The sequence below is a fragment of the Alexandromys fortis genome, unplaced genomic scaffold (assembly GCF_014885135.2).
Source record: "Alexandromys fortis isolate MF-2015 unplaced genomic scaffold, M_Fortis_MF-2015_v1.1 scaffold_106, whole genome shotgun sequence".
In the NCBI taxonomy this organism is placed as follows: Eukaryota; Metazoa; Chordata; class Mammalia; order Rodentia; family Cricetidae; genus Alexandromys; species Alexandromys fortis.
This window is the reverse complement of record NW_026067980.1, coordinates 6183784-6208967: the sequence shown is the minus strand read 5'-3', so window position 1 is coordinate 6208967 and position 25184 is coordinate 6183784. Positions and strand designations below refer to the sequence as shown.

General features: G+C 41.2%; 2 protein-coding genes across 2 annotated transcripts; one reads left to right on the top strand and one right to left on the bottom strand.

Moving 5' to 3' along the window:
* The first annotated feature begins 236 nt into the window (after positions 1 to 236).
* On the top strand, positions 237 to 13020 carry Arf4 (ADP ribosylation factor 4). Its single transcript, XM_050158243.1, has 6 exons — positions 237 to 547; positions 6301 to 6381; positions 6530 to 6639; positions 9415 to 9486; positions 10010 to 10135; positions 12063 to 13020. Exons 1-6 carry the CDS (start codon positions 481 to 483, stop codon positions 12147 to 12149), a joined length of 543 nt encoding a protein of 180 aa, XP_050014200.1. The 5' UTR covers positions 237 to 480; the 3' UTR covers positions 12150 to 13020.
* Positions 13021 to 15510: 2490 nt separating this feature from the next.
* Positions 15511 to 22545, bottom strand: Pde12 (phosphodiesterase 12). The gene is made up of 3 exons (XM_050158242.1): positions 21051 to 22545; positions 19411 to 19489; positions 15511 to 18841 (listed from the first exon to the last, which is right to left on the bottom strand). Exons 1-3 carry the CDS (start codon positions 22464 to 22466, stop codon positions 18399 to 18401), a joined length of 1938 nt encoding a protein of 645 aa, XP_050014199.1. The 5' UTR covers positions 22467 to 22545; the 3' UTR covers positions 15511 to 18398.
* Between the last annotated feature and the right edge of the window lie 2639 nt (positions 22546 to 25184).

Below are 25184 nucleotides of genomic sequence, written 5' to 3'. Positions count from 1 at the left end.
CCATTGGACGTGATGAAACCAGGACTCCCGGGAGCCGGCCCGTCCTTCCGTCCGCCTGTGCCAGCTGTCCTCTCCCGGCTCCGCCTCCGCCAGGACGCACGTCGGCGACGCCGGCTCGACGCCGGCTCGGGGTCCGTGTGCGCAGGCGCGGTGGGCCGGGCGGCGTCCGCAGCGCGGGGGGGTGGGGCGGCGGTGACGCGATTCTGTCCGCGTTGGAGCGGGCGGGCCGCCGCCAGAGTCTCCGCGGCCGCCGTGTGACGTGGCACAGCCGAACACTTAACGCCGCGCCGGAGCCGCCGCACCAGTCGCCGAGCAGCTCCGGGTCCCGCTGCGTCGCGTCCCCGCGGCTCCGCCGACCCGCCGCCAACGAGCCTGCTCTTCTGCCTTCCTCCGCCGCCCGGTTGATCGGGAGCCGGGACCGAGAAGGCCCGAGGACGCATCGGACCCCCTCTCTTGACCGTCGCTCGTGCCACCGCCGCTATGGGCCTCACCATCTCCTCTCTCTTCTCTCGCCTCTTCGGCAAGAAGCAGATGCGCATTTTGATGGGTGAGTGTGCGGCTGGGAACCGGGGAAGGCCAGGCGTTTGCGCCGTGGCCTCCAGCCCAGCTTTCCCCGGCCGGGGTGGGGGAGGGCGGCCAAGAAGAATCCTTCGGGGGAACAATGGGGGCGAGGGGCGAGCGGTGTCTTCCACAGACGCTGAGCCAGATTTCCTCGCTCTCGGCTTTGCATGCTCGCCTCTCTCTCTGTGTGTGACTGTTTCTCCCTGTCTGTCTGTCTCTCTCTTCCTGATCTAATTGAGAGCCTGAGAAGACGGAGCAGGGATCCAGGGTTAGTTCACCCCGGCGAGGCCCTTTCTAAGGGTGCAATCTTCCGCCCAAGTTTGTGGCTGTGGGCAGCGGTCGAGAGTGAGCCCGGGCGACTCCAGCCGTCTACCCCCCACCCCACACCCCCCTTTCCTGGTCGTGTACGCCCTCTGCACACACCATTGGTATGTGAGCCCAGCCTGGAGCAGCCCTGGGGCAGGAAGTGACCAGGCCCACTGTGGCGAAGGAGCACCCAAGGCTTGAGGAAAAAGTCCGGAGTCCTCTGAGCTCATGTCTGTCACTAAACTTTGCCTTGCTCTCCACTCGGTTTTATTTTCTACATGCTTATGAAGCTTATTCTGTGAAATCCGAATTTATTCGTTCTAAACCTAAAACACTAAACCTATTTGGTTTACTATCTTTCAAACTAATTTTAATCCATCTGGCCTAGATAATAATAAAATGACAAAGTCAGTTATTAGAAACGAAAACGTTATTTATCCAGTTAACTCTAAAGCAACTGTACTGAATATGACTCTTGAGTTCAGGGTAATGTATTAAAATCGTTTGTTTAAACTGCTTCCCAGTGGCAGGTTTTATTGCCCACTGTTCACTAGGGTGAAGGAAGGGTTAGTTCTGTCCCTACTACAGCAGCCTGCCTCACAGCTGAGTTCCGAGGAACTGAATAGTATCTTTTGAGACTTGTCGAGTGTGAAAAGGATCATTTTGAGCACGCACTACTACGAAGTGCTTCAGTTTCTGGGATGCAGAGTACGGGGGTACAAGCTGGTTATTGTGCCTCTCTTGTTCAGCTTCTTTACAGCCGTAAAAACAATTGTTCGCGACTCATTCACACAGCTAAGTGAAAATGTTTTCTTTCACAGTTACTCAGATCTCCTTTATGAAGAGGACAGTTATTTTTTAGGAGGGCCGGTGTGTTATTTAAGCTTTAAATGCTTGGATATTGGCCGTATGAAAAAGGATCTTAAGTCAATCAAAGGGAGGACTTCAGACTGAGATAAATGAGTTTCTTCGAGACTAGCCAGTAGAAGAGTGTGTTACTGAAGAATTTGTTATAAATGAGTTGTTTTTCCTTTGTTACAGTCTTGTGATGGCATAAGGGATAGGGAGAAGGAAGATAGGCACCTTAAGCGCTTTACTGTGTCTGAGAAATTCTCCATCCATCCCAAGTAGTGACTGGCAAGAACCTGCTGTGGGGGTGGAAGGGCCCGGATCACGGGTGGGATTCCTCTTCGTGTTAGGGGTATGATCGCTCAGGTTTGCTCCGCTTGTGCATAGCTCTGGCTGTCCTGGAGCTCACCCTGTAGACCAGGCAGGCTTTGAACTCACAGAGATCCACCTGCCTCTGCCTGAGTGCTGGGAGTAAAGGTGGTGTCACCACACCTGAAGTTTTCCTTGTTTAACAGCACTGGTTCAGAAAACTAACTTTTATGATAACTGATGCAAGAAAGTGTCAGGGTTATCCGCATGAAGAGAGCACAGTGGTTAGGGAGTCTGGTAATTCCTAAGAGTTTTGGGGTTTTTGTTGTTGTGTTTTTCTTTGTGGTTTTCTGAGTGACCTTGTAATGAATAATCACTTTTATGGTACTTTCCCCATTCAAGCATTGGGAACATCAATGAGTGGATGGTTGTATGTACACGTGTGCACATGTATTATGTATTTGCTTTGTGGTGCAGTTTTGAGAACTGGAACTCAAGACCCTTTGTATGAACTCTGCCCTCTCCCTAGCCCTGAATGTTGGTTTTGTTTATTTCTCTCTCTTTCATTAATGGGCTCCTATTTCCTTTTTGTTCTTCTTTCTTTTCTTTTTTTGTTTTTTCGAGACAGGGTTTCTCTATAGCTTGGGAGCCTGTCCTAGAACTCACTCTGTAGACCAGGCTGGCCTCGAACTCACCAAGACCGCCTGCCTCTGCCCCCTCGGTGCTGGCATTAAAGGCGTGCGCCACCACTGCCTGGCTCATGCTTTCCTTATCAAGCTTATATATGCCTCCTTGAGTCAACAGCTTCTCATAGTCTGTTTATTCTTTTGGTGGAGGGATTAAAATCAGGGTTTCTTGAGTTTTGAGCATATACACAACCACTGAGCTACTCTGAAGTCCTAGATTTTAAAAGCATATTAAGACACAGTAGTAGTTAGCCAATGTGTCTGGTTTGCCCAACTTCTGTGGAGATGAAAACTTAATTTCCATACTAGCTGTTCTCCCAAAATTAATTTGAGAAGATTTTGAAAGATACATCTCATAGTTAACCATAATTAAAAATAAGCCAAGCCTGGGTTAGTGTGATGTCGTGTGCTTGTAATACTAGCACCAAGGAGGCCAGTGTTTCAAACACTAACAAATAGCCAATACGATACATTGAATTTAAAATCTTCTAGACTGTTGATCAACAGAAATGCTGTATTAGTTATTTATAAGGGAAATTTATTTATTTATTTGAATAAAATTTTAAATTCAAGTTCGACTAATTTCTACCTTAGATTACTCAGGAAGCCAGAGTTAGAAAGCAGTCGCTCTGAATTGTATTTTAGAGGTCTATGATAAGGTGTGCTTTTGGTAAATTAATACTTAAATTTAATTTTGAAATTACTAATGAATTTGTAGAGGAGTTACTAATTTTAACCTATTTTCTTTGAACTTGGGGGAAAAAAAGGCTTCTGAGAATGTAGTGTCTTTACCCACTGAGCCATCTTGCCAGGTTTTTTGAGATAGGGTCTCATATAGTGCTAGCTGGCCTACTGCTGTGTAACTTAAGGATGGCCTTGACCTTCTTTCTGATCTACCTCCTGAGTACTGGGAAGGAGCCTCTATTTGCCAACATTAAAAATGCACCAATGAGTAATAAGTACTAATAAGTGAGGCTTTAAGGTAGAGTGTTATTTCATGTTTTTTCTCAAAAACATTTCATAAATTTTTTATTAGTTAATTTTTGGTTCTGATTCTTTTTGTAAACTTTTTGTGAAACTTAGATATGAAAAAAGGTGATCATCACCTATAATTCAACCCTTTGACTATTATTACTTATTTTATGTGTGTGTGAGAGAGAGATCTGGAACTGGAGTTACAGGTGGTTGTATACTGCCCAGTGTGAGTGCTGGGGACTGAACTTGGGCTCACTAGAAGAACAGCAAATGCATTTTCCTGAGCCATCTCTCCAACTCCTACTTGTCACGCTTATGCTCCACATTTAGAAGGTTTAATTCCTCTTAAATTATTTTGTGTTTCTTTTCAATTAATATATTACAAGCATTTTCTTATGCCATTATTTGCAAACATAATTACTAGCCTTTGATAATTTGTTGCTAATTAGCTCATTCATAAAAGGGAAAATACTCCTCAATTTTGTTGGGTAGAAGCAAAATCCAAACATTTTAGCAAAACCTATATCTATTTTTTCTGTAACTGGTAGTTTCAATTTAAATGGTCAAAGCTCTGAAGAACTAGATAAAATATTACAATATGGTGGTCTGAAGAAAACCTTAAAGGTAAGATCACAGTATATAAATACAGTTTGAGAGCTTGAGCATCCAATTAGCTTTCATAGGTTGGTAGGTGTTTTGGGACACAAGATCACATATAACCTAGGCTGGGTTTGAATTCCTGGTTTTTCTGTCCTATTTCCCATATTCTGGCATTACACCACTATCCAGCTGTTTTGTTTTTCTGATTTTTGTAAGTAGAAATACATGTTCATAAATCATAAGCCACCCTGAATCTTCAAGATGGCCCAGCAGATAAAGGAAGGCACTTGCTGCCAGGTCTGACCACTGGAATTCAGTCCCTGGGAGTGGAATGGTGGTGGGACAGAAGTGACTCCTGCAAGCTGTCCTGACCCCCACAGGCAATGTGCATTCATGCACACGCACATACACATAGAAACTCATACACAAAATAAATAAACCGTAATAAAAATGCGCCACACCCTAAAGTATAATTTTATGTTTATAAAGTTGTATAACAGTTACCATCATCAAATCCTAGAATATTTTCATGACTGCCCAGATTAATCCTATAACTTTTTAAACATAATTTTTATTGATTCTTTGGGAATTTCACATCGTGCACCCCAATCCCACTCATTTCCCAATCTCTCCATATCTGCCCCTCATCCCTGTAGCATCCCCCAAAAGAAAATTTTAAAAATATTAATTAAAAACAAATCAAAACAAACAAAAACCACTTCCACTCTTCATCTTCCCCACCTCTCCAGAACCTCCCCATTCGTCTCGATGGCGTTGGTGTCCCATAACTTTATCAGTCGTTCCCAGTTTTCTCTTTCACCACCCATGGCGACCACTAATAGTCTTTGATTTTGTAGGACATTTCAGCTAATGGGATAATGATATATGGCTTTTTTCTGTTTGGCCTTTTTCACTTATCATAGTTGTTTTCAACATTTGTATAACATCTGTTAGTATTCTATGATGTTTTGTGGCCAAATGGGAATTCCATTGTTTAGAAACTCAGTTTATCCATTTATCAGTTGATGGAAATTGGTTATTTTAGTTGTTGTGAATGATGTCATTTAGTGTGTTTGTGAACAAGTTTGTCTGTAGACTCAAACTCAGAGACACCGCTGCCTCTGCCTTCCAAGTGTTGGGATTAAAAGCACCCTACCTGGCGCAAAGGTCAATTCTGATGTTAATAAAATTTGATCACAATCAAAAAGGTCTTACCCTCTTCACAGAAGAGTTGAAAGAACAAGTTGTCTTTTCCCTGAGGATGCCAATTCTAGAGCCTTATACTTGCTATATGCAAGGGCTGAGCTCCCACCTCCGATTTGCTCATCTTGTTGATACCCTATTTCACATTTGAAAACCAAATACTTTATGTAACAGTTAGCCTAGCCTCTTTTGGGTCTATAAGTGAGGGCAGACTAGTCACTGGCACGGATATATATGTTCCCTCTTAGCATTAAGAACTTTTAAAAGAAAGATTTCACTTTTAATTTTTAATTGTGTGTATATGTGTGTCAGAGTGTGGTGCCTGTGCAGGACAGAAGAGGTCACTGGATCCCTTAGCAAAGGCACTTAGAAGACATGTGATGGTGGCTGCCAGGACTGAACCAACACTTGCTCTAAATCACTAACTCTCCAGCATGAAGAGCATTTATTCAAAATAAACTGTAAATATTAAACAGCAGGTTAATTTTTGGTCTGGAGATGTGGCTTGGTTGGTGTGCTGTGCTAGCTTCTCCATTTCTAACAGGCTCAGCTCACCTGTAATCCTAGCACCAGTGTTCAAGGAGAGAGAAGCAGGAGTATCAAGAGTTGAAGGCCATAGATAATGAGTTGCGGGCACTCTGGGATATATGAGAGACCCTGTCTCCAACAAAGGCACTCAGCTAGTTGGTGACACAGTACATTTTAACTCATTTGTGTATCAAAGAGTTAACTTTTACTTTGAAACTAAATTATTGTTGAATTGCTTGTGTATATTTGATTCAGATTTTAAATTTATGATATCTTCTTCTAGTTGGATTGGATGCTGCTGGCAAGACGACAATTCTGTATAAACTGAAATTAGGGGAGATAGTCACCACCATTCCTACCATTGGTAAGAAATTTATAGATAACTCTATACAGTGAAAATATAGTTTTGTTTTTGTTAATCTTAAGAGATGATATTGGTAAGACTTACACATTGCAGGGGTTTAATTCTTGGTACTTTATTATGAACAGTGGTCATTTTTTTTTTCTTATAGGTTTTAATGTGGAAACAGTAGAGTATAAAAACATCTGTTTCACAGTATGGGATGTTGGTGGTCAAGATAAAATTAGGCCTCTCTGGAGGCATTACTTCCAGAATACCCAGGTGAGATACGCCATGTATTTGTAACTTTAATTTATAGATTTCATATTCTGAATTTTATATTGAGTGTTGACTTGTTTACATTCTTTAGTATGTACTTACTCATGCCTTTGAAAGTTCAGGTACATAGTGTGGAAGAGTTAAATGTAGCTGCTCCAGTGAGATTTTAGATAGGAGTAAATGAGTTCTCAAGAATGAATTACGTATTCCATCAGTAGTTCTTTTGATTCTTAACCTTCATTTTGAGATTAAATTATATATCACAGTGGTAGAACTTGATTTAGCTCAGTGTGCTTTGCTAACTTATAAGACTTTTTTATATTATCTTACAGGATATACTGGCATGAAAGAGACCTTAGTGATTATGTAGATAAGGAGTCGTCAAATTTGGCTATACTCTTGAGGGAGTTTTGAAAATTTCTAAAGTTGTCATAAGTCAGAATCTTGAACATGCAAGGCCAGCAGGCTTAGTGTTCCACACCTTAGTATGTGTGTGGCTCACCTGGCTATCTGTTAAAGATACAGATTGATTTAGTGGGACAAGCTTTTTAGATTTGATACTTCTAGTAAGTTCTCTTGTGGTATTGATTTTGCTAGTTTGGGTTCTTATCAAAAGTTCTGTTGTCATTTTTGTACTGTGGGGAGGCCTCTCAGATTGTAGTACGCTTAACAGCATCCTTAGTGTCTACTTACTAAATGCTACTAGCCACTCTACCTTCCAAGTCAAGTTTGACAACTACAAATGATTGCACTCTTGCAAAAACCAAAAAACCTCCCTAGGGACAAAATTATTTCCTGGTAAGAACTACTATTCTAGTTCTCCTGTTGTTGTATTTCCTCTCCGCCTGTCCTCTGAATGCTGAGATTGCAGACGTGTACCATATGCTAGGGTTTTCTCAAAGTGAGGAAACCGAAACTTAGAAGTGACTTCAAGACATAGCAGTGGCACATACCTGTAACTGGAAACCTGTCATTGCACTTGGGAAGTAGGAGGATGAATCTAAATTCAGTCTAGTCTGCTCCTGCATAGCATGTTCGAGGCCAGCTAAGGCTCCATAGGGAGAACTTGTCTTTAAAAAGAAAAGATTGAGGGGTTCTTTTTGTTTTTGTTAACCTGGTCTCAGTTCTCTTGTCTTTTCTACTATAAAGAAGGGGTTACACATCAGGTTTTGTTTTACTACCAAAGTTGAGAATTTCTTGAAGTAGTCTATTTAACTTTTGAGATATTTAAGATTGTATTGTTGTGCTTATTCTCCATTGAGGTACATTGTTGCCTGGTAGCAGTAAGCACCCTTGTTGAGTGGCTGGAACAATCCTGGCTTAAGTAAGATATCTTATTAAATAAGTGTATGAATATAAAAGTAAATATGTGCCATAATTTCTTACTAAAAAACAAGAATGTGTTAATTCACATGGCTTTGGATAGAAAACAGATTTTTGAAAAGTATAGGCTTTAAAAAACTTCATTGTGGAAATAGAAGCTAACACAATAAACCATGTATCTGAAGTAAAATCAGGCATTTTAAACCTTGTAATAATAGTCTTATCCTTATATTTGTTTAGGAATTTGGGATTAAATCTATCCTGGTCTCTTTGGATGACTTTAGAATTAAAGGCCAGAGAATTCTTCATCCTAGATAGTTCTTCCCCTTCTAGGGAAAGCTCTATGTGGCCTGGTTTAATTACAGCTAAGCTAGCTCTTTTAGCTTGCATTTCTAGCATTCCTAATCAGTTCTAACTCCTAACACTTAAACTAATTGTTTACTGTGGTAAATTCCTCTCCCCTCATTAGGTAATTCCATCTCTTGCTTTTCTAAATAATTTGGCTTTTTCAAAAAGGTTTTTATTTTTTGTATATGTGGTCCCCCCAAATGTGTGTGTGTGTGTGTGAGAGAGAGAGAGAGAGAGAGAGAGAGAGAGAGAGAGAGAGAGAGAGAGAGAGAGAGAGAGAGAGAGAGAGAGGAGAGAGAGAAGAGGAGAGGAGAGAGAGAAGAGGAGAGGAGAGAGAGAGGAGAAAGAAGGAGGAGAAAGAACACCACATACATGCCTGGTACCTACAGAGCCAGAAGAGGTTGTTAGATTCCTGGAACTAAAGCTAAGGATGGTTGTGAGCTGCCATGTGGGTGATGGGAACTGAACCTGGATCCTTTATCAGAACAGAACTGACTGACCCCAGTTTGTTTGGCAAAAGTAATCTTTTCTTAGAACAGATGGGACATGCTTTCAGAAGCTTAACTCTTCCATACTGTTGATCCTTATAAGATTTACTTAATATATATACAGGGCTCTCTCTGCATGTCTGCTGAAGAGGGCGCCAGATTTCATTACAGATGGTTGTGAGCCACCATGTGGTTGCTGGAAATTGAATTCAGAACCTCTGGAAGAGCAGCCCATGCTCTTAACCTCTGAGCCATCTCTTCAGCCCTAAAAGCTATTTTTAAACACTCAGTCTTAGTTAGGGTTACTATTGCTGTGATAAAACATGGTCAAAGCATCCCAGAACTACTGCCCAGGGACAGCACTACCCATCATGGGCTGGACACTCCCACATCAGTAATTAATTAAGAAAAGGCCGTACAGCTGCATCTTACGGAGGTATTTTCTCACTGAGGTTCCCTGTGTTCAGATGATCTAGCTTGTTGATGTAAACCTAGCCAGGACGCAGAACTTACTTTCTAACACACGTCAAACTCTCCATGCTGTCTTGCTAGTATTGAATTATATTTAGTGTGGCCCCTAAGTTTAACTGTTATAATTTATTGAAAAATTTTTCCCTAGGGTCTTATTTTTGTGGTAGATAGCAATGATCGTGAAAGAATTCAAGAAGGGGCAGCTGTGCTGCAGAAAATGGTAAGTATGTATTTTAAGTTGATCATTTCCAAGATTTATTATGGGGGTTTCCAAGTTCTTAAGAATGCACAAAAAAGCCTTCTAAGGTCTATTTATTTATTAATTCGCAGTTCTCAACCTGTGGGTCAAGACCCCCTTTTGAGGGTCAAATGACCCTTTCACAGGGTCACCTAAGACCATCAGGACACACAGATATTTATATTACGATTCATAACAATAACAAAATTGCAATTACAAAGTAGCAACGAAAATAATTTTATAGTTGTAGATCGCTACAACATGGGAATTGTATTAAAGGGTCACAACACGAGGAAAGCTGAGAACCACCTTCTTAAAGGCCAATCATTATTTGCTCAAAGTGAAGGATATGAGATTTATAAGAGTGCTTGGAATTTACATAGAGAAATTTAATTGATGTTTAATAGCTTGTTTAATGTTGAATAAAATGTATATTTAGGTTAGGAAGACTTGTGAATAGTTAGTTTGATTTTAGAAGCAGCTAACAGTTGAACCTTTATCCCAGCTTCTGGAAGATGAACTGCAGGACGCAGTGCTGCTGCTGTTTGCAAACAAACAGGATTTGCCAAACGCTATGGCCATCAGTGAGATGACGGATAAGTTAGGTCTTCAGTCTCTCCGCAACAGAACAGTAAGTACTGGAAGGTGATACTCAGCTGCTGATTAGTATTGTTATTGTTGTTACTATTTGGAGAGAGGGTCTAACTGTGGTCCTGTCTGGCCTGGAACTTACTCTGTAGACCAGGCCTCAGACGCACACAGATCTGCCTGCCTCTGCATATGCCACCATGCCCACCCAGTTGTGTAGTAGTTATTTCCTTTAGACAGACAGGATTATAAGAATATGGTAATATATTTTATAGAAAATACATACTAAAAACCAGTCCTTTTGGGCTTTAAGTCAAAACTATAAATATTGCATTAAATTTTTGTTTTTAAAAATATGGATAGTCTGTTTTCTATTTAATTTTATCTTCTGTATTGGTACATTATCAATACTAAGAGTTGAATTTGTAGAGATTACAGACATTCTTAGTTTTGTGCCATTTAAATAACTCCAGCTTTTTTTTTTTTTTTTAAAATGCCTTTATTTTTACTATTTTTTGTGTTTGGGGTTGAGTGATTCTTTCACGTGGTAGGATAGTTACCCTACCGCTGAGCAACATCTGTAGTTGAGTAGTCGATGCTGGCCTTGACATTCTGTTTTTCTTTCCCAAGTGCTACGATTTTAGGCATGTGCAGTCTTAGCAAGCCTTAGGTTTTGTGCTGTTTATAGCAACTGTATTTTAAATCATATCATTAAATGTCTTTGTCTTTGTTTAAACGTGAAAATGTTATGGAGGAACCTCTGCTGACACCTTTTTCTAATACAAAATTACGAGAAATACTGTGCCCCCCCCCCCATCAGGTAGTGATTTGATATTGGCAAAGTCTGATGTACACATGGAAACTGTATCACAGACATGAGACCATGTTTTCAAAAGAGAAAGATAACTGTCAAAAACCCAGTGTCCCACACTCAACAGCAGCTTTACATTGACCTGTTAACAAGGCAGATACTGTTTATTCTGTAGACTGTTATGATGTCCTGTGTGAATTAAAAAATATACACTGTAAAAGACTTTTTGTAAACTGTGGAGATACGAATTTATGCCCTTTTCCTCCTTCTGGGTTGCTAGGCTATTTGATAGTCAGACAATTGGCAACATGGTAAACCTGCAATGGCTTTGCAACATTAAAATAAGTTTTTTTCTTCTAAGGTGAAATAAGACTAGTCAGTAAAAAATGAATAAATTATCTGTTTAATGAGAGTTATTTTCTGGGTGTTTCAAGTTTTCTGGGGGGTTTTGTTTTTGTTTTTTTGAGACATCTTGTCTTATTTAGATTTTATTGTGTTTCATAGAAGTAACTAGTAACTAAGAATCTTTACTGTTTAAAAAATGAAACTTTTTGGAATATGTAAGATCAAAGATGCTAAAATTACTTTTTAAAAAGAAGTAAAATTATGTGAAAAGTTTTTGTTCTTAGAATACCAACAAATATCTTTCAGAAATTTACCCCTTTTAGACTGGGGGTCTGGCTTAATGGCAGAGAACTTGCCTAGCACATGTGAGGGCCTGGGCATGAGAACTACACAAAACAAAGCTCCTAGTTATGGGGTGCAACGAGAGGGTCTTAAGGACCAGGTAGGTAATGTGTTAGAGATGCTCCCATTACTCTGCAGATTATGTGAGGGAAAACTAAACTAAGAAAGCCATTGAATAACAGAGTTTTAAATGGATAGAATGAAGAAATTCCTAAAGGATACTTTTGAGTGATTTTTGTAGTTACTGAAAGGATTAAATTCATGTTTGTGGGATGCAAGTAGATTACTTAATGTTTAGATTAGATCCTTAATGTTTATTACTGTGATTTAATCGTTTCCATTTTTTATGCTTATAATGTCTTAGTAGTGCCCTTGGCCATTTATGGGGAGGGAGGGACTTAATATTTTCTGTTTAAAAATGAAAGTAGGTATTATCTTGCTAATCAAGTATTTTCTTGTCCTTTCTTCACAGTGGTATGTTCAAGCCACTTGTGCTACACAAGGAACTGGTCTGTATGAGGGACTCGATTGGCTGTCAAATGAACTTTCAAAACGTTAAATGAACCTGGATATCCAACCAAGGACATGTTTGATAGAATTGGTCTAGACTTGTTACAACAAAATTAGTTTGCATCTTGGTTATTAAAGAATATCTGAGACAGGTTTGGGCAGAATATTACAGCATTTAAAACTCACTTTGTTGCCAATTATTGTTTACCAAGCACAATGTTGCTGTTTAGCAATATGCTTGAGTGTAAGAGAAATTCTCCTTGGGAAAAAAAAGAATCCATTATTATACTTCCCTGAAGCCTAAATGCCTGGACATACAGCTATTGTGACACCTTTAAACAAATCTGTTTTGAGTGTTTTTTGAGCCCACACCAATAATGTTATAAAGTTATTCCCTTGGTACTTTACTGACACCTTGATCATTCCTAGAACAGTCTGCTGATGTAACAATGTAGCATTCCATTTGTATTTATTTCTGCCCCTTACCAAAAAAGATTTTTCTAATACTGCTTGTGCCAGCCGGGGAAGTGCTCCAAAACACTATTGAGTTTTCTTGGACTGAGGATGCCCCACCACCAGCAGCCATTAATGACTCCTGGCTTCCATCAGCCAAACTTACCTCGTTAATGTGGTCTGAATTTGATAGCTAATTCTGTGCTGGTTGCAAAGAGTTCATATTGAGATAACTTTTAATACTCAGCAGATTGTCTTCCTTTATATTGTTACCTTTTTTATGTTGCATGTTGCTTTTGGAATCAGCCTGACTCTTTGCCCAGTATATGATAGTTCTGCTGATATTTTACTGTTTATTGATGAACCTATCTTCATAAAGAATTTTTTGAAAACTCATCAAATTCAGTGAATAAGTTTTCTTCATAACCCATTTGAAATTATTCCTAATAAAATGATAAAAAATGTGATTGTGTGTTCTTTTCAGTCTTTGGAATATTTGAAACTGATTTCCTTACAAGGCAAGGTTGATTTTTGCATATTTTACATGATATGGCCAATAATATAAGTCCCAGGGAGTTTACTAATGGTTTAAGTTGGCAGTAAACTTAACCATGGTTTATTAAGTGCATCAAAGTAATGTACTACTTTTTTCTAGGAGAATATAATTTAAAGCTGTAAAGTTCAAACAACAGATCAATAGTAAAAAGTTGTCCTAATTTGAACTCCAGGAAGTAGGGTATGAAGCTCTCAGTTGGTGGAGTACTTGACTTGTATGCAGAGCCCCCCAGTTTGCCCAGTACCATGTCCCATAGACATGACATGCATGTCTGACAGGCATGTCAGAAATTGTCATTGTCTCCTTAGTGAGTTTGAAGCCAGACTAAGAAACATAAGACCTCTCTCAAAAAAAAAGCAAAGTAACAAGTGGTGTCCGTACATTTGGCAGCTAACATTGGGTGGAATACATAGCTGTAAGTGATGCTAGAGAGCAGGCTGCAGGCACTTGGTAATTTAGCATTTCACGATGTCAAAGCTGTATGCAACTTAACGTGTGTGTTAAGGTGACAACAGCGGTACATGTCATAACTATTCTACTTAGAGTGGATTGTTCTCTATTTAATGCCTCCTATTATAAACTGTTTTTTATGATTCTTAGAGGGTTATATAAACTCATGGATCAAAATTTTTCCTGTTTAATTTTGATAGTCTTTTCTCTAACAATCCTGCCTATTATGGAACTTGCTTTGTAGACCAGGCTGGTCTCAAATTCACAGAGATCCACCTGCCTCTGCCTCCCTAGTGCTGGGATTAAAGATGTGTGCCACTGTGCCCGGCTTCAAAAATTTATTTCTATACTTGTAAAATGTGTATTTTAAAAATTTTGATAACTAAATTTAGCAAAATAAATTGAAACTAAGCAGTTTATGAATATCTGAAGTAGGTTACTGGAATAAAGTATTCATTTGGTCTACTTCATTTGATGTGATTGAAACTTCCTTATTTCTTGTTAGAGAAAACTAAAATACAGTACAGTATATTTTTATGGTGTATAAAGTAGAAAATATGAAACTTCATAAGCTCAGGGGTAGGAATTGTTAAGTTATAGTAATTTTTTAAAACAGCCATTTAAAGATTCTTTTTTAGTTTTATGTTAACATTTAGGCAAATGTATATTAATAACTAATTATTTCCAGCCATAAGTTAAAAATTTATGTTTAGGTACCTAAATTGGATTCAGTGAACAGCAATACCAAGATTCATATAAAAAAATAAGTAAAGCAGCTGTGGCCTTGTATCCACTACTGGCAAGATGGTCCCCTTCCATCTTGCCAGTAGTTTCTACTTTTCCTATGAGTGGTGTGTATTTAGTTTATCGAGCACTTCAGGAGCTATTCTGACTTTAGTCACAGTAGTTTAGTTTTGCTTATTTTGTCCAGACTTAGAACCATTCAAATAGAAATGTACAGTAGTTTTCTCATCTACACTTTTGCTTTCTACAATTTCAGTCCTTGTTTTAAAAAAATGGAAATTTTAAAAATAATTAGGTTTTAAATAACATTACATTGTAATTTTTCTATTTATTGTTAATACATGTGCTTAATTTATCACTTAAACTTTATCATAAGTATGTACACACACAAAAATGGATACAGGCTGTGATCCTGTTTTAGGGATCCATTAGGAGTCTTATAAATAGAGAAGACATGTTCCCTAGAGGCGTTTTAAATTAAAAAGCTGTCTGTTACCAAATAAAACTAGTAAGTGTTGAGGATGTACAGAAATTAGAGCACTCATGTATTTCTGGTGGGGAAGTGTACCTGCCTTCAGTAATATTCCCCAAAGGTAAATATTTTTCCCATATGACCCAATATTTCTGCTCCTGTCTAAGAGCAATACTCAAGAAAAATGAAAACTCACACAAAACTTATACACAAATGTTTATAGCAACATTATTTGTGGAAGCAGTACAAATGCCCATCAATCTATAAGTAGATAGTAGTATAACCTAACAATGGAAAATTCATTAAAAACAAAAATACCCAGTATTGACACTACAACATGAAAGTAACTAAACAGCCTAACTGAAAGAAGCCAGTCACCAAAGGACATATTTCTTTGCATTTGTGAAAGTCCAAAATAGACATTTCATGGAGACAAAGTAGGTAAAGGGTTATCAGGGTTCCTTTCAGCTGTTAGACTTAGTCAGTCTGACACCCAAATACCAATAGCTCTTAACAGTAAACACACCAGTTTAAGCCAGGTGGTGGTGGCTAGCCCCTTTAATTTCAGCACTCCAGAGGCAGGCAGTTCAAGGCCAGCCTAGTCTACAGAGTTCCAGAGCTACAGAGAAACCTTGTCTTTAAAAACCAAATAATAACCCCAAAACATAGAACTTGGGTCTTGACAGAACAAGAGCTTCCTATCAGAACAAAGTGGTATTAAGCCAGCTGGACAGCTTTAATGTTTCTTGTTGATTTTTTTTTGTTTATTTGTTTAAAAAGTTTTTTAATATATGGGTACGGGCCTGCCTTGTGTCTGTACCATGCACATGCCTGGTTCCCAGAGATGATGGATTCCTGGAGCTGGAGTTAAAAGAGGTTGTGAGCCACTGTGTGGGTGCTATGAAATGAACCCCAGGTCCTCTAGAAGAGTGAGCACTCTTAACCACCAAGTGGTCTTTTCAGGCTCAAGTTTAATGTTTCAGATGTCATTCATTAATAGTTCTATAGAAGCTGGTAAAGCCAACTCAAATGATTAAGCTTAATGTTAAAATAACTTTATATAAATTTTAGCAACTATGTTAATACACTAAAGGTGGTCAAATAAAAATAGTTCCCTACCCGTTATTTAACAGGAAATATGTCCCCTTAATTCATTGGCTTACAGCTTAAAAATTGCCTTAAATTTAGGGATTTAAAAAAAATCTTTAATAGTTTGAACCTTTTATAATTACACATAATTTATCATTATACTCAAATTATATTTATTGCATTTTCTCAGTAATTACTATTTTTATACATTCTTGCTATCTACTAATCTGGATTTAAAGTGGTCCCATTTAAAAGTAAGTTCTATGAAATTGCTGTAAGTTAAAAAATAGCCTTTTGTTGTGAACATCTTAGTTTTTTACCATAATTTTTATTTACATTCAAGGTTGTATTTTTGAACTTGGATTTTTTATACTTTTCTTTAAAGGAAGCACCTTTTCCACTTGGCACAAACACATAAAAAATAAGTAGCAGTTGGTGAAGTGAAAAAGGGTTTGGTAAACTATTGAGAGTAAAGTATGTTTATGACTGTAACAACTTCAATTCAGAAGTTAAAACTGTGTCATTAGAGTATCACTTCATATTAACTAGGATGACTTTTAAAAATGGGAGTAAGAGCCTGGCGGTGGCACACCTTTTATCCCAGCACTCAGGAGGCAGAGGCAAGTTTATCTGAGTTTGAGGATGGTTGGGTCCAGGGCAGCCAGGGCTACACAGAGAAAAAAGCTGTCTGGTGAGTTCAGGGAAAATTAGTGGTGGAAATAAGGAGCGGAAGTAGGGAAAACCAAACCTGTGCACTACAGTGAGCGAGTGTATAAGACAGTGCTGCCATGGCAAGAAAGTCTGGCAGTATTCCAGAAAGCTAAAGAGAATTACGACCCTGCAATTTACTCTGAAATATAAACTCAAAAGAACTGAAAGCAGATGTTTTGGGTTGGTGTATAGTTGAGTGGTAGAGTATTTGCCTAACAGGATGTGATTCCCCAGCACTGCCAAAAAGGATGTTGAACCAAAAACTTGGGCACAAATACCCATAGTACTAGACACAAGAGCAAAGAGACAGTCCAGATGTTCATATAAGCAAGATGTATTATCCATGCAGTAGAAAATGCTCAGCTGTAAAAAAAGATTAAGTGTTGGTACATACTGTAACATGGATGAACCTGGAAAACATACAAGTGAATAAAGCCAAAACACTGTAGTCAGAAATGGCCTTCTTTTGACGAATGACTACCTGTAGTGTCTGTTATGGGGACAACTGCATAAGAGTTATTTTCACAGAATAACATGCTCTAAAACAATCACTTTTCTTTATCAAGAACTTATGACATAAATGTGCTTCAAAGTTGCTAGATTTCCCATATTTATTAAAATCAAATGTACTAAAAATTCCAAAAGTAGTAGAAAAGTTAAATCACAAAGATAGCTTAAACACTTCTGATTAACACCTTGTATTAACTTGTAAGTACCAATAAATCCAGGTATGATATTTATAGAATTTTTGTAGTGCTCCCTATCTTTGCGCTCCAGTCGTCCTGACATCTGTATGCTGGAGATTGGACTAAGTCAAATCTTTTTATATTTTATTATCTGTAAGTCTATAAAAAGTTTATTTCAGATACTGGGAAAAGCCCACTGTTCCCTTTTTCCATTTATGTAGCCCAAACTGACCTTGAACTGTGTAACCCAGACTAGCATTGAACTCAAAGCAGCCCTACCTCAGACTCCTGAGTGCTATAATAAAGCACCATGCTACGATCCCTTCCTGCTTATAAAAAAATTACCATTTTGAAAATGCGTGATGGTTTAAGTATAATTTGAAGCCCCAATCAGAAGTTTCTCATAAATAATTGTGCTCTATTCTTTCATGTCATATGGTCAAGTACCCTGTGTGTTGAGGAAGAGTGAAGACAAGGGGATCAGACTGTGTCGCTGCTCCCTGGGAACATTAACTGTTAAAATGGTCTGAACTGTGAATGAGAACACAAATTACGCACGTTTGTGCCACCATATGCACACTAAAAAACGCTAGAAATAAGGAAAATACCTTGCTAACTGAAAAATGAAGAAACTATAAAAATTGGTAATGGTATATTTTAATCTTTTGTTAAAGCTCTAAATTATAATAACTTCACCAAATTGAGGTAGTGATAGACTAATGTATTCCATGTCTCTCTGAAGTATTTCACCTTTTATTTGTATGTCCCCCTCCAATTATATGAACATAATTCAATGTAAAGTGTTATGAAAGAAAAATTGAGATTATTCAAATATCAAATAAAAAATCTTAATTGCCAGCTTAAAAAAAGCTATAAGCTGTACACAATAGTTCATTTTTTCTTGCTAGTCATGTTTTCCTCCAAATGTAGGAAATTAAAAAAGATATCAAGATATCTTTTTATCAAGATATATGATGCAAACATTATGAACTGGTATGTAACAAAGCCACCTGGAACATAACTAGTAGGGAAAAGTTAGTGTCTAGACGTCCTCTGAAGATTTTTATATATAAGCGCTGATTCATATTAAATTTTCCAAAAAGTAACTCACTTCCTTTTCACTCAATGCAGCAAAATCTACTTCCATTTTAAATCACAAACCAGTGCTATGTGATCCGAAGGGTGAGAAACACTAGGTAAGGCCTGATGGGTGGTAACCTCTTCATGACTAGGTAACGGAATCACCTGTTCAACCTCGAAAGCATTTAAGTCAATGAAAATGTAATCTAGACATCCGTGAAAGCAACCAACATAATTGGTGTAAGCAGGTTCTCCACAAGCGCTTTTCAGTTTGAAAAGGTGTGTGAGAGACATATTGCATCTTTCCTCTTCCCCATTGGAAGCCCAGTCTTCATGATCCTCTGGAATGCTGCCATTGATGACAAAATGATACAATCCTGTAGATGGTGTACTATTAAAATCTCCACAAAATATAACTGGTAGGCCAGGATACAGGTCACATGAAACATGTCTAATGTGAGCCATGGCTACTGCCATTTGAACGAGACGAATGTACCCACCTACAAACAAACAAAATCAATGTAAGTACTTTTTAAAGCCCTCCTAAGAAGGGGGGGAGTGCTCACAAATTATGGTACCTAAGTAACATTCACTATGTGCATATAAACACATTTACATTGTCTGTGTGGAGGTCAGAGGACAATGGGGGTGTGTGTTCCTAGGTTTCTGTGTGGAGGTCAGAGGACAATTTACATTGAGTTGGTTCTCTTTCCACTGCATGGGTCCCTGGTATTGAACTCAGGCCATCAGGCTTGATGGAAGCACCTTTACCAGCTGAGCCACCTGGGCCCAAGACATTTCTGTAAAATAGCTTCAGCAACTTTAAACACCTACAGCATCTGAGTGACATTCAGAACACATGTTTGTATAGGGCTGGGGTGGTGGTGCATACCTGGAATCTCAGCTCTGAGGAGGCTGAGGTGGAAGGGTTTCAAGTTCTAGGCCAACATACATTTCAAAGTTCTATCAAAAAAAAAATCAACTAAAAGCAAGATATATCTCTGTGTGTGTATGTGTGTGTAGAACAGCTTCAATAACTTAGTCACTCGTAAAACTAAATAAAACTTACCTTTTGGGTGCCAGTAGAGATGGGTATTAGCAACACATATTTTTTTAGAAGAGTCCTTTGTAGACTGAAGAACTGAAATCTACAATAGAAAACATCAAGAGTTCAGTTGGTGTTTGCCCACCTCCTGAAAACTTCTTGGATTTTGTTGCTTGAGACAGTTTCTCACCAGATAGTCCTAGCTGTCCTGGAACACACTATGTAAACTAGAGTGGCCTCAAAACTCATAGAAATCCACCTGCCTCTTCCTCCAAAGTGCTGGGATTAAGGGCAGGTGCTACAACATCCCACCCTGCAGAAGGTTTTGTACTTAAAATTATCGACTGAGCTACTTTATTTCATAGTCCCTTGAAAACTAAGATAACATTTTTAAAATCTGATCTTGCATGTTTTAAGGTATGCTAACATGAGAAAAGGTAATAACGTTTTAGTAACCATCCAGTATACATAACCATTCGGAAAACACACTTTAGTTGAAAATTAAGACTGGATGCTGTTTTCAAGTGTGACAGCACATGCCCCTGGAGTCAGGCAGGTCTTTGAACAGTCTAGCGTTTACAGTGCTATGCCGTGGAGCAAGACACTCTTCAGTGTTAAAATGGCAAAGCAACCGTATCACCTACCTCATAGATGTGTGCATTCAATTAAACGAATTTACACAAGTGTACAGAACACAACAGTGCTTAAAAACAGGTAGATATTTTACTCAGAACAAAATCTCTTACCTAAATGCTTTGGACCAAAAAACAATAATTTAACCCTAACACTTGGGAGGCAAAGGCAGGTGAATCTCAGTGCCAGCCTAGCCTACATAGCCAGTTCCAGGGCATCCACAGCTACTCAGTAAGACCATGCCTCAAAAATACAAACAAAAACAAACAACAGGCCGGGCGTTGGTGGCACACACCTTTAATCCCAGCAGGCCTTTAATTGGGAGGCAGAGGCAGGCGGATCTCTGTGAGTTCCAGACGAGCCTGGTCTACAAGAGCTAGTTCCTGGACAGGCTCCAAAACCAGAGAAACCCTGTCTCGAAAAACCAAAAAAGAAAAAAAAAAAAAGAAAGAAAAAAACCAACCAAACAGGCAAAAAATAACAAAGACAGTTTTAAGCTAAGAAGCAGTTCACACCCTGAACAAAGCTAGCTAGCTAGCCTAGTCAACTGGCTAAGAATCCCGGTTCAGACTTATATGAAAAAGAAGAGTAAGCGCATTTGAATATCTTCTCATGTATGAAATAATAGTATCTGTAAAACAAACCAAAAAGTCAATGATTTCTTTTACATACTAGGTTAACAATAGTTGTGAAACAGGTCTTAAAACAAGAGGCACTTATACTTGTAACCGCCTTAAAGCGCGCTACAAGTGCTTGGCACGTTCCGACCATGACTGCATTTCGTCCCTATCTACCCGGATCGTGAGCACTAAGACTGCTCTATTCATCTTGTTCAAGGCGCCCTGCGTCGGGGTTAGATACACTAGAGGAGTTTAGTATGTGCTGGATTAATGAACAAGCCACACTGTAGAAGACGCTGGGGCAAGCATACTTGAAAGAAATGCGATCTAGATAGACAGTACCACCATCCCTCCACTCCGAAGGCCCCGAACCATGGGTGAGTGAGTATGAGGAAGGCAGAGCTACTTGACCTGAAGGACGGACGATCTCTGGAGTACTTTCTCCTGCGCTAGCGGGTTCAAAGCTAGTTTCTCCAGCAGGTCCTTGTGCAGCGGGTCCGACTCCAAGGCTTCTTGAAAAGAAATGTCGTGTTGGCTAAGGAGGTTGAACTTGGACTTCCGGTAGAAAGTGGCCAGGCCTTCGTGCTGTTTGATCCGGAACACGCCCTCCAGGCCGAAGGCCTCCAGGGCCGGTACCAAGCTGTCGGTGAACACCTCGCGGTCCACCTCCTGCAAACAGATGAGGTCTGCGTTGTAGCCCGTGAGCTCCTTCTGGATGAGGTTCTGGCGGTAGTCAAGCTCCAGCGCGTAGGGCGCACAGTACGGGTAGAGGACGGTCCGGGAGAACTCGGTCTGGGCGTACGTGTCTGCCAGGATGTTGTAGGAGACGGTCCGGATGATGGAGTCCTCCGGAACCTTCTTGGTGTACAGATGCCGATGGTCAAACGTGCAGGTGCCGGGCCCGGCCTCCACGGGACACACGCTCTCCAGCTCGCGGCTTGGCCCGAAGCGCTGCCCATTGCCCGGCGTGCAGTGAAGCTTGAGCCGCAGCCCGATGTCCGCGTTGCACGGGGTGTACACGCGCTCGGCCACACCCGTCTCGGTCCAAGCTGAAGACGGCCCGGGGCGCGACGACGACTCGGCGGGCTCGGCCGCACCGGGCTTGACCTCCTTGTACCAGCGGAACACGGAGCTGGCGGAATCCCCGAACTCCAGGCTGAGCTTGGGGCACACAGGGAAGCCTGCCATGATGTAACGCGGCAGTTGCAGCTCGGTGAAGGCGGGCGGGTTGCGCTCTACCTTGTACTTGACGTCGCCGATCTGCAGCACCGCGCCGTCCTGCCAGGCATCCACGTTGAGCACGTCGTCCGCCACGGCCTCCTCGCGGTAGTACAGCTTCACCACCGGCTCGCAGGCCGCGGCCGATTCCGGAGCGCAGGCCGCGCCGCCGCCCGACTGCGCTCGGTTCTTCCGGTTCTTCTTGGCGGCCGCCGCCTTAGCGTGGCCCTTGAGGGCGTTGGTAGCGATCCGGCTGAGGGCCCGGCCCAGGGGCTCGCTCTGGTCGCGCTGCATGTTCTTGTGGCTGCCGTCGGCCAGCGCGAACGACAGGCTGAGCTTGGGCTCCGAGGGCACGCAGCGCACCACCGCCCGCTCCATGGCGCAGGCCGCCTGCTCGCTCGCCGCCTCGGCCCGGCTGCGCTGCTCCACCACCGACCGGACCCCACGCAGCGCGGCGCGGCCCGGAAGCCTCCACATGAACCTAGCGGCCGATGGGACTCGAGAGCCAGAGTCGCTCGCCGGTGAGCCCGCGCGGAGGTGCGGCGGCAACCGGCTCCTGCTCCATTCAGAGCGGGGACTTCCGGTCGACGGCGGGCGAAAGAAGCTCATGGGGTTCCCGACGCGCACTTTCGCCACACTCACTTATGGGCACGTTTCTGGCAGAGCCGCGTGTGTCTCGAAGGACGCGCCTTGGTGTGTGTGGTGTGTTGTGTTCAACGCGGTTTTAAATACAAAGAGAGGAGGAAGTGTAAAGGCGCCGGGGGGGGGGGGAGGGTGGGTACCAGGGTGGGTACCAAATCCCAAGTTTTGTCGAAAGTGCGGGCTTCCAGAACCGGAAGTGATTGGGCAGTGTCGTCACGCCTTGGTCTCGCGGCGATACTAGGCTTTCTGTCACTTCTCTTGGCACTGGTGCGCACCGGCCTGAGAGTGTGAATGGTGGGAACCCTACCAGGATTGCAACGGTTCTCACAGTTTGGCCTCCCTGCCCCCTGATTTTCGAATTTCGAGGTGTGGCGGGTGGAATGAAGCTCCGCCCAGTCCCTTACACATGCAGTCAGCACTGAGGGCACACGGTTTACTTAAGCCTCACGTTGTTGTTTTTGAGGTAGGTCTCCAATCCGTCGCTTAGAATTGCGGAACCGGGAAAGACTGGGTCAAAGCCGCACAACATAGGAAGTTGTCAGGGAGTCCCGACAAGTTACTAAACTGTTACTAAGTTGTAAAGAGCTTGGAAGGCCTTGTCTTTGTAGGGTTGCAAGATTTAGCAAATAAAAATACATCATTCAGGCTGGGCGGTAGTGGCGCACGCCTTTAATCCCAGCACTCTGGAGGCAGAAGCAGGCGGACCTCTGAGTTCGAAACCAGCCTGGTCTATAAGAGCTAAGACCAAAACCACAGAGAAACCCTGTCTCGAAAAAAAAAAATTAAAAAAAAAAATACATGGCTCAGGTAAAACTTAGAGAATTTTTTTAAAAACGAAAATGCTTAGTTCCTCCCCGTATTACTTTATCCGAAGTTTAAATTTAGCTGAGAGTTTTCTTCCGATTTTTATTTCTTTCAAAACTCTTAAAGAATGAATGATCTTGACATATTTGTAGACCAAAACGAAGCCCTGCCTGGCCAGGACAGTGAACCCAGGGGACATTAGCGTGTAAGAAAGACTTGACGGTACTGACTCAGATTGTCAGGTCTGACATCAAGTGCTTCTACCCACTGGGCCATTTTGCCTGCCCACACCTTCTTTTGTTTTCATGGTCTTGTATTTTTCCAAGAATTATTAGGAAGTGTCAGATTTCGAAGAAAGCTTGTTTGTAATTCACAAGCTTGAAAGGAGTGAGTAAATGCCATGTCTGAGGCTTTATTTATGAGATTAATTTATAGCTCTATCTATAAATTCTGTCATTGAAACTTGAAATTGAGAGATTGGGCAGTAATATTTAGGTAATGCGTATGGGGAGGTGAGGAGACCAGGAAGAACTTTTTTTTTTTTTTGTTTGGTTTTTCGAGACAGGGTTTCTCTGTGGCTTTGGAGCCTGTCCTGGAACTAGCTCTGTAGGCTGGTCTCGAACTCACAGAGATCCGCCTGCCTCTGCCTCCCGAGTGCTGGGATTAAAGGCGTGCGCCACCATCGCCCGCCCACCAGGAAGAACTTTATTCACCTAGTCTCAACCCAGGGCTAGAAACAAGCTAAGGATGTAGCTCAGTGGAAGAGTTTAAGTGTGAGGACTTTAAAAAGTCCACACAGAAAGACAAGCCTACACTGCTGCAGAAACAGCGTACTTAGTAAAGTGTTTGTCATATAAGAATGACGATGTAAATTTGATACCCAGAACCCAGGTGTAGATGCTTGGCACAGTGATATATGCTTGTGATCCCATCTCTGGGAATGCAAAAAACAGGTGGAGATTTAGGGCAACTGGCCTGTAAGTCTAGCCTGATTACAAGTTCCAGGCCAATGAGAGACTGAGTTTCAAAAAACAAGGTGGTTGTGCCTCTACACACTGCATCTTCACTCCCCCCCCCCATACACACACAACACACGTGCCCACGTAGACACTTTTAAAGTTTTTTTTTTCTTTAAATATGTAGCCCAGGCTGGCCTTGAACTCGTGATTCTCCTGCCTCTGCCTCCTTCTGCAAATCCTACCAGTGTGCGCCACCACAACCGGCTTTCTGTTTTTAAGTTTTAAAAGAAAAGGAAGCCTACAAAACTAAGCTAGGCATCGTAGCACATATCTGTAATACCACTATTCAAGAAGTTCAGACTGGGCCAGTTCTGGACCAGCCTGGGCCCTCACAAAATCTCAAAATAAAACAACATAAAAGAAACATGCTTTTACCAATCAGAATTCTGTCTACCTATATATCATTTATAAATCTCCCAATATTTACATTTGAAGACTAGTTTTTTTTTTTTTTGGTTTTTCGAGACCGGGTTTCTCTGTGGCTTTGGAGCCTGTCCTGGCACTAGCTCTGTAGACCAGGCTGGCCTCAAACTCACAGAGATCCGCCTGCCTCTGCCTCCAGAGTGCTGGGATTAAAGGCCTGTGTCACCACACCCGATTCTGTGTTACCCCCTCGGTACAGTTCTCACGCCACTGTACCGTACACAAGTCAGGCAAGGGCCTGGAGATTGAAAGAACACACGAGACCTGGGTCCTTTGAAAGGAGGTCAGCTGAAAACCATTTATTCAACCTTGTGAAAATCCTTAATTGCTAGCTGCTGCACAAGGAATTCCCCCAGGCAGTTGGGAAATTGTCACACCCAAGATGAGTAAACAATGCCCTATAGCTAATCACCAGGCCAGGCAGAGGGAGCACAGGAAC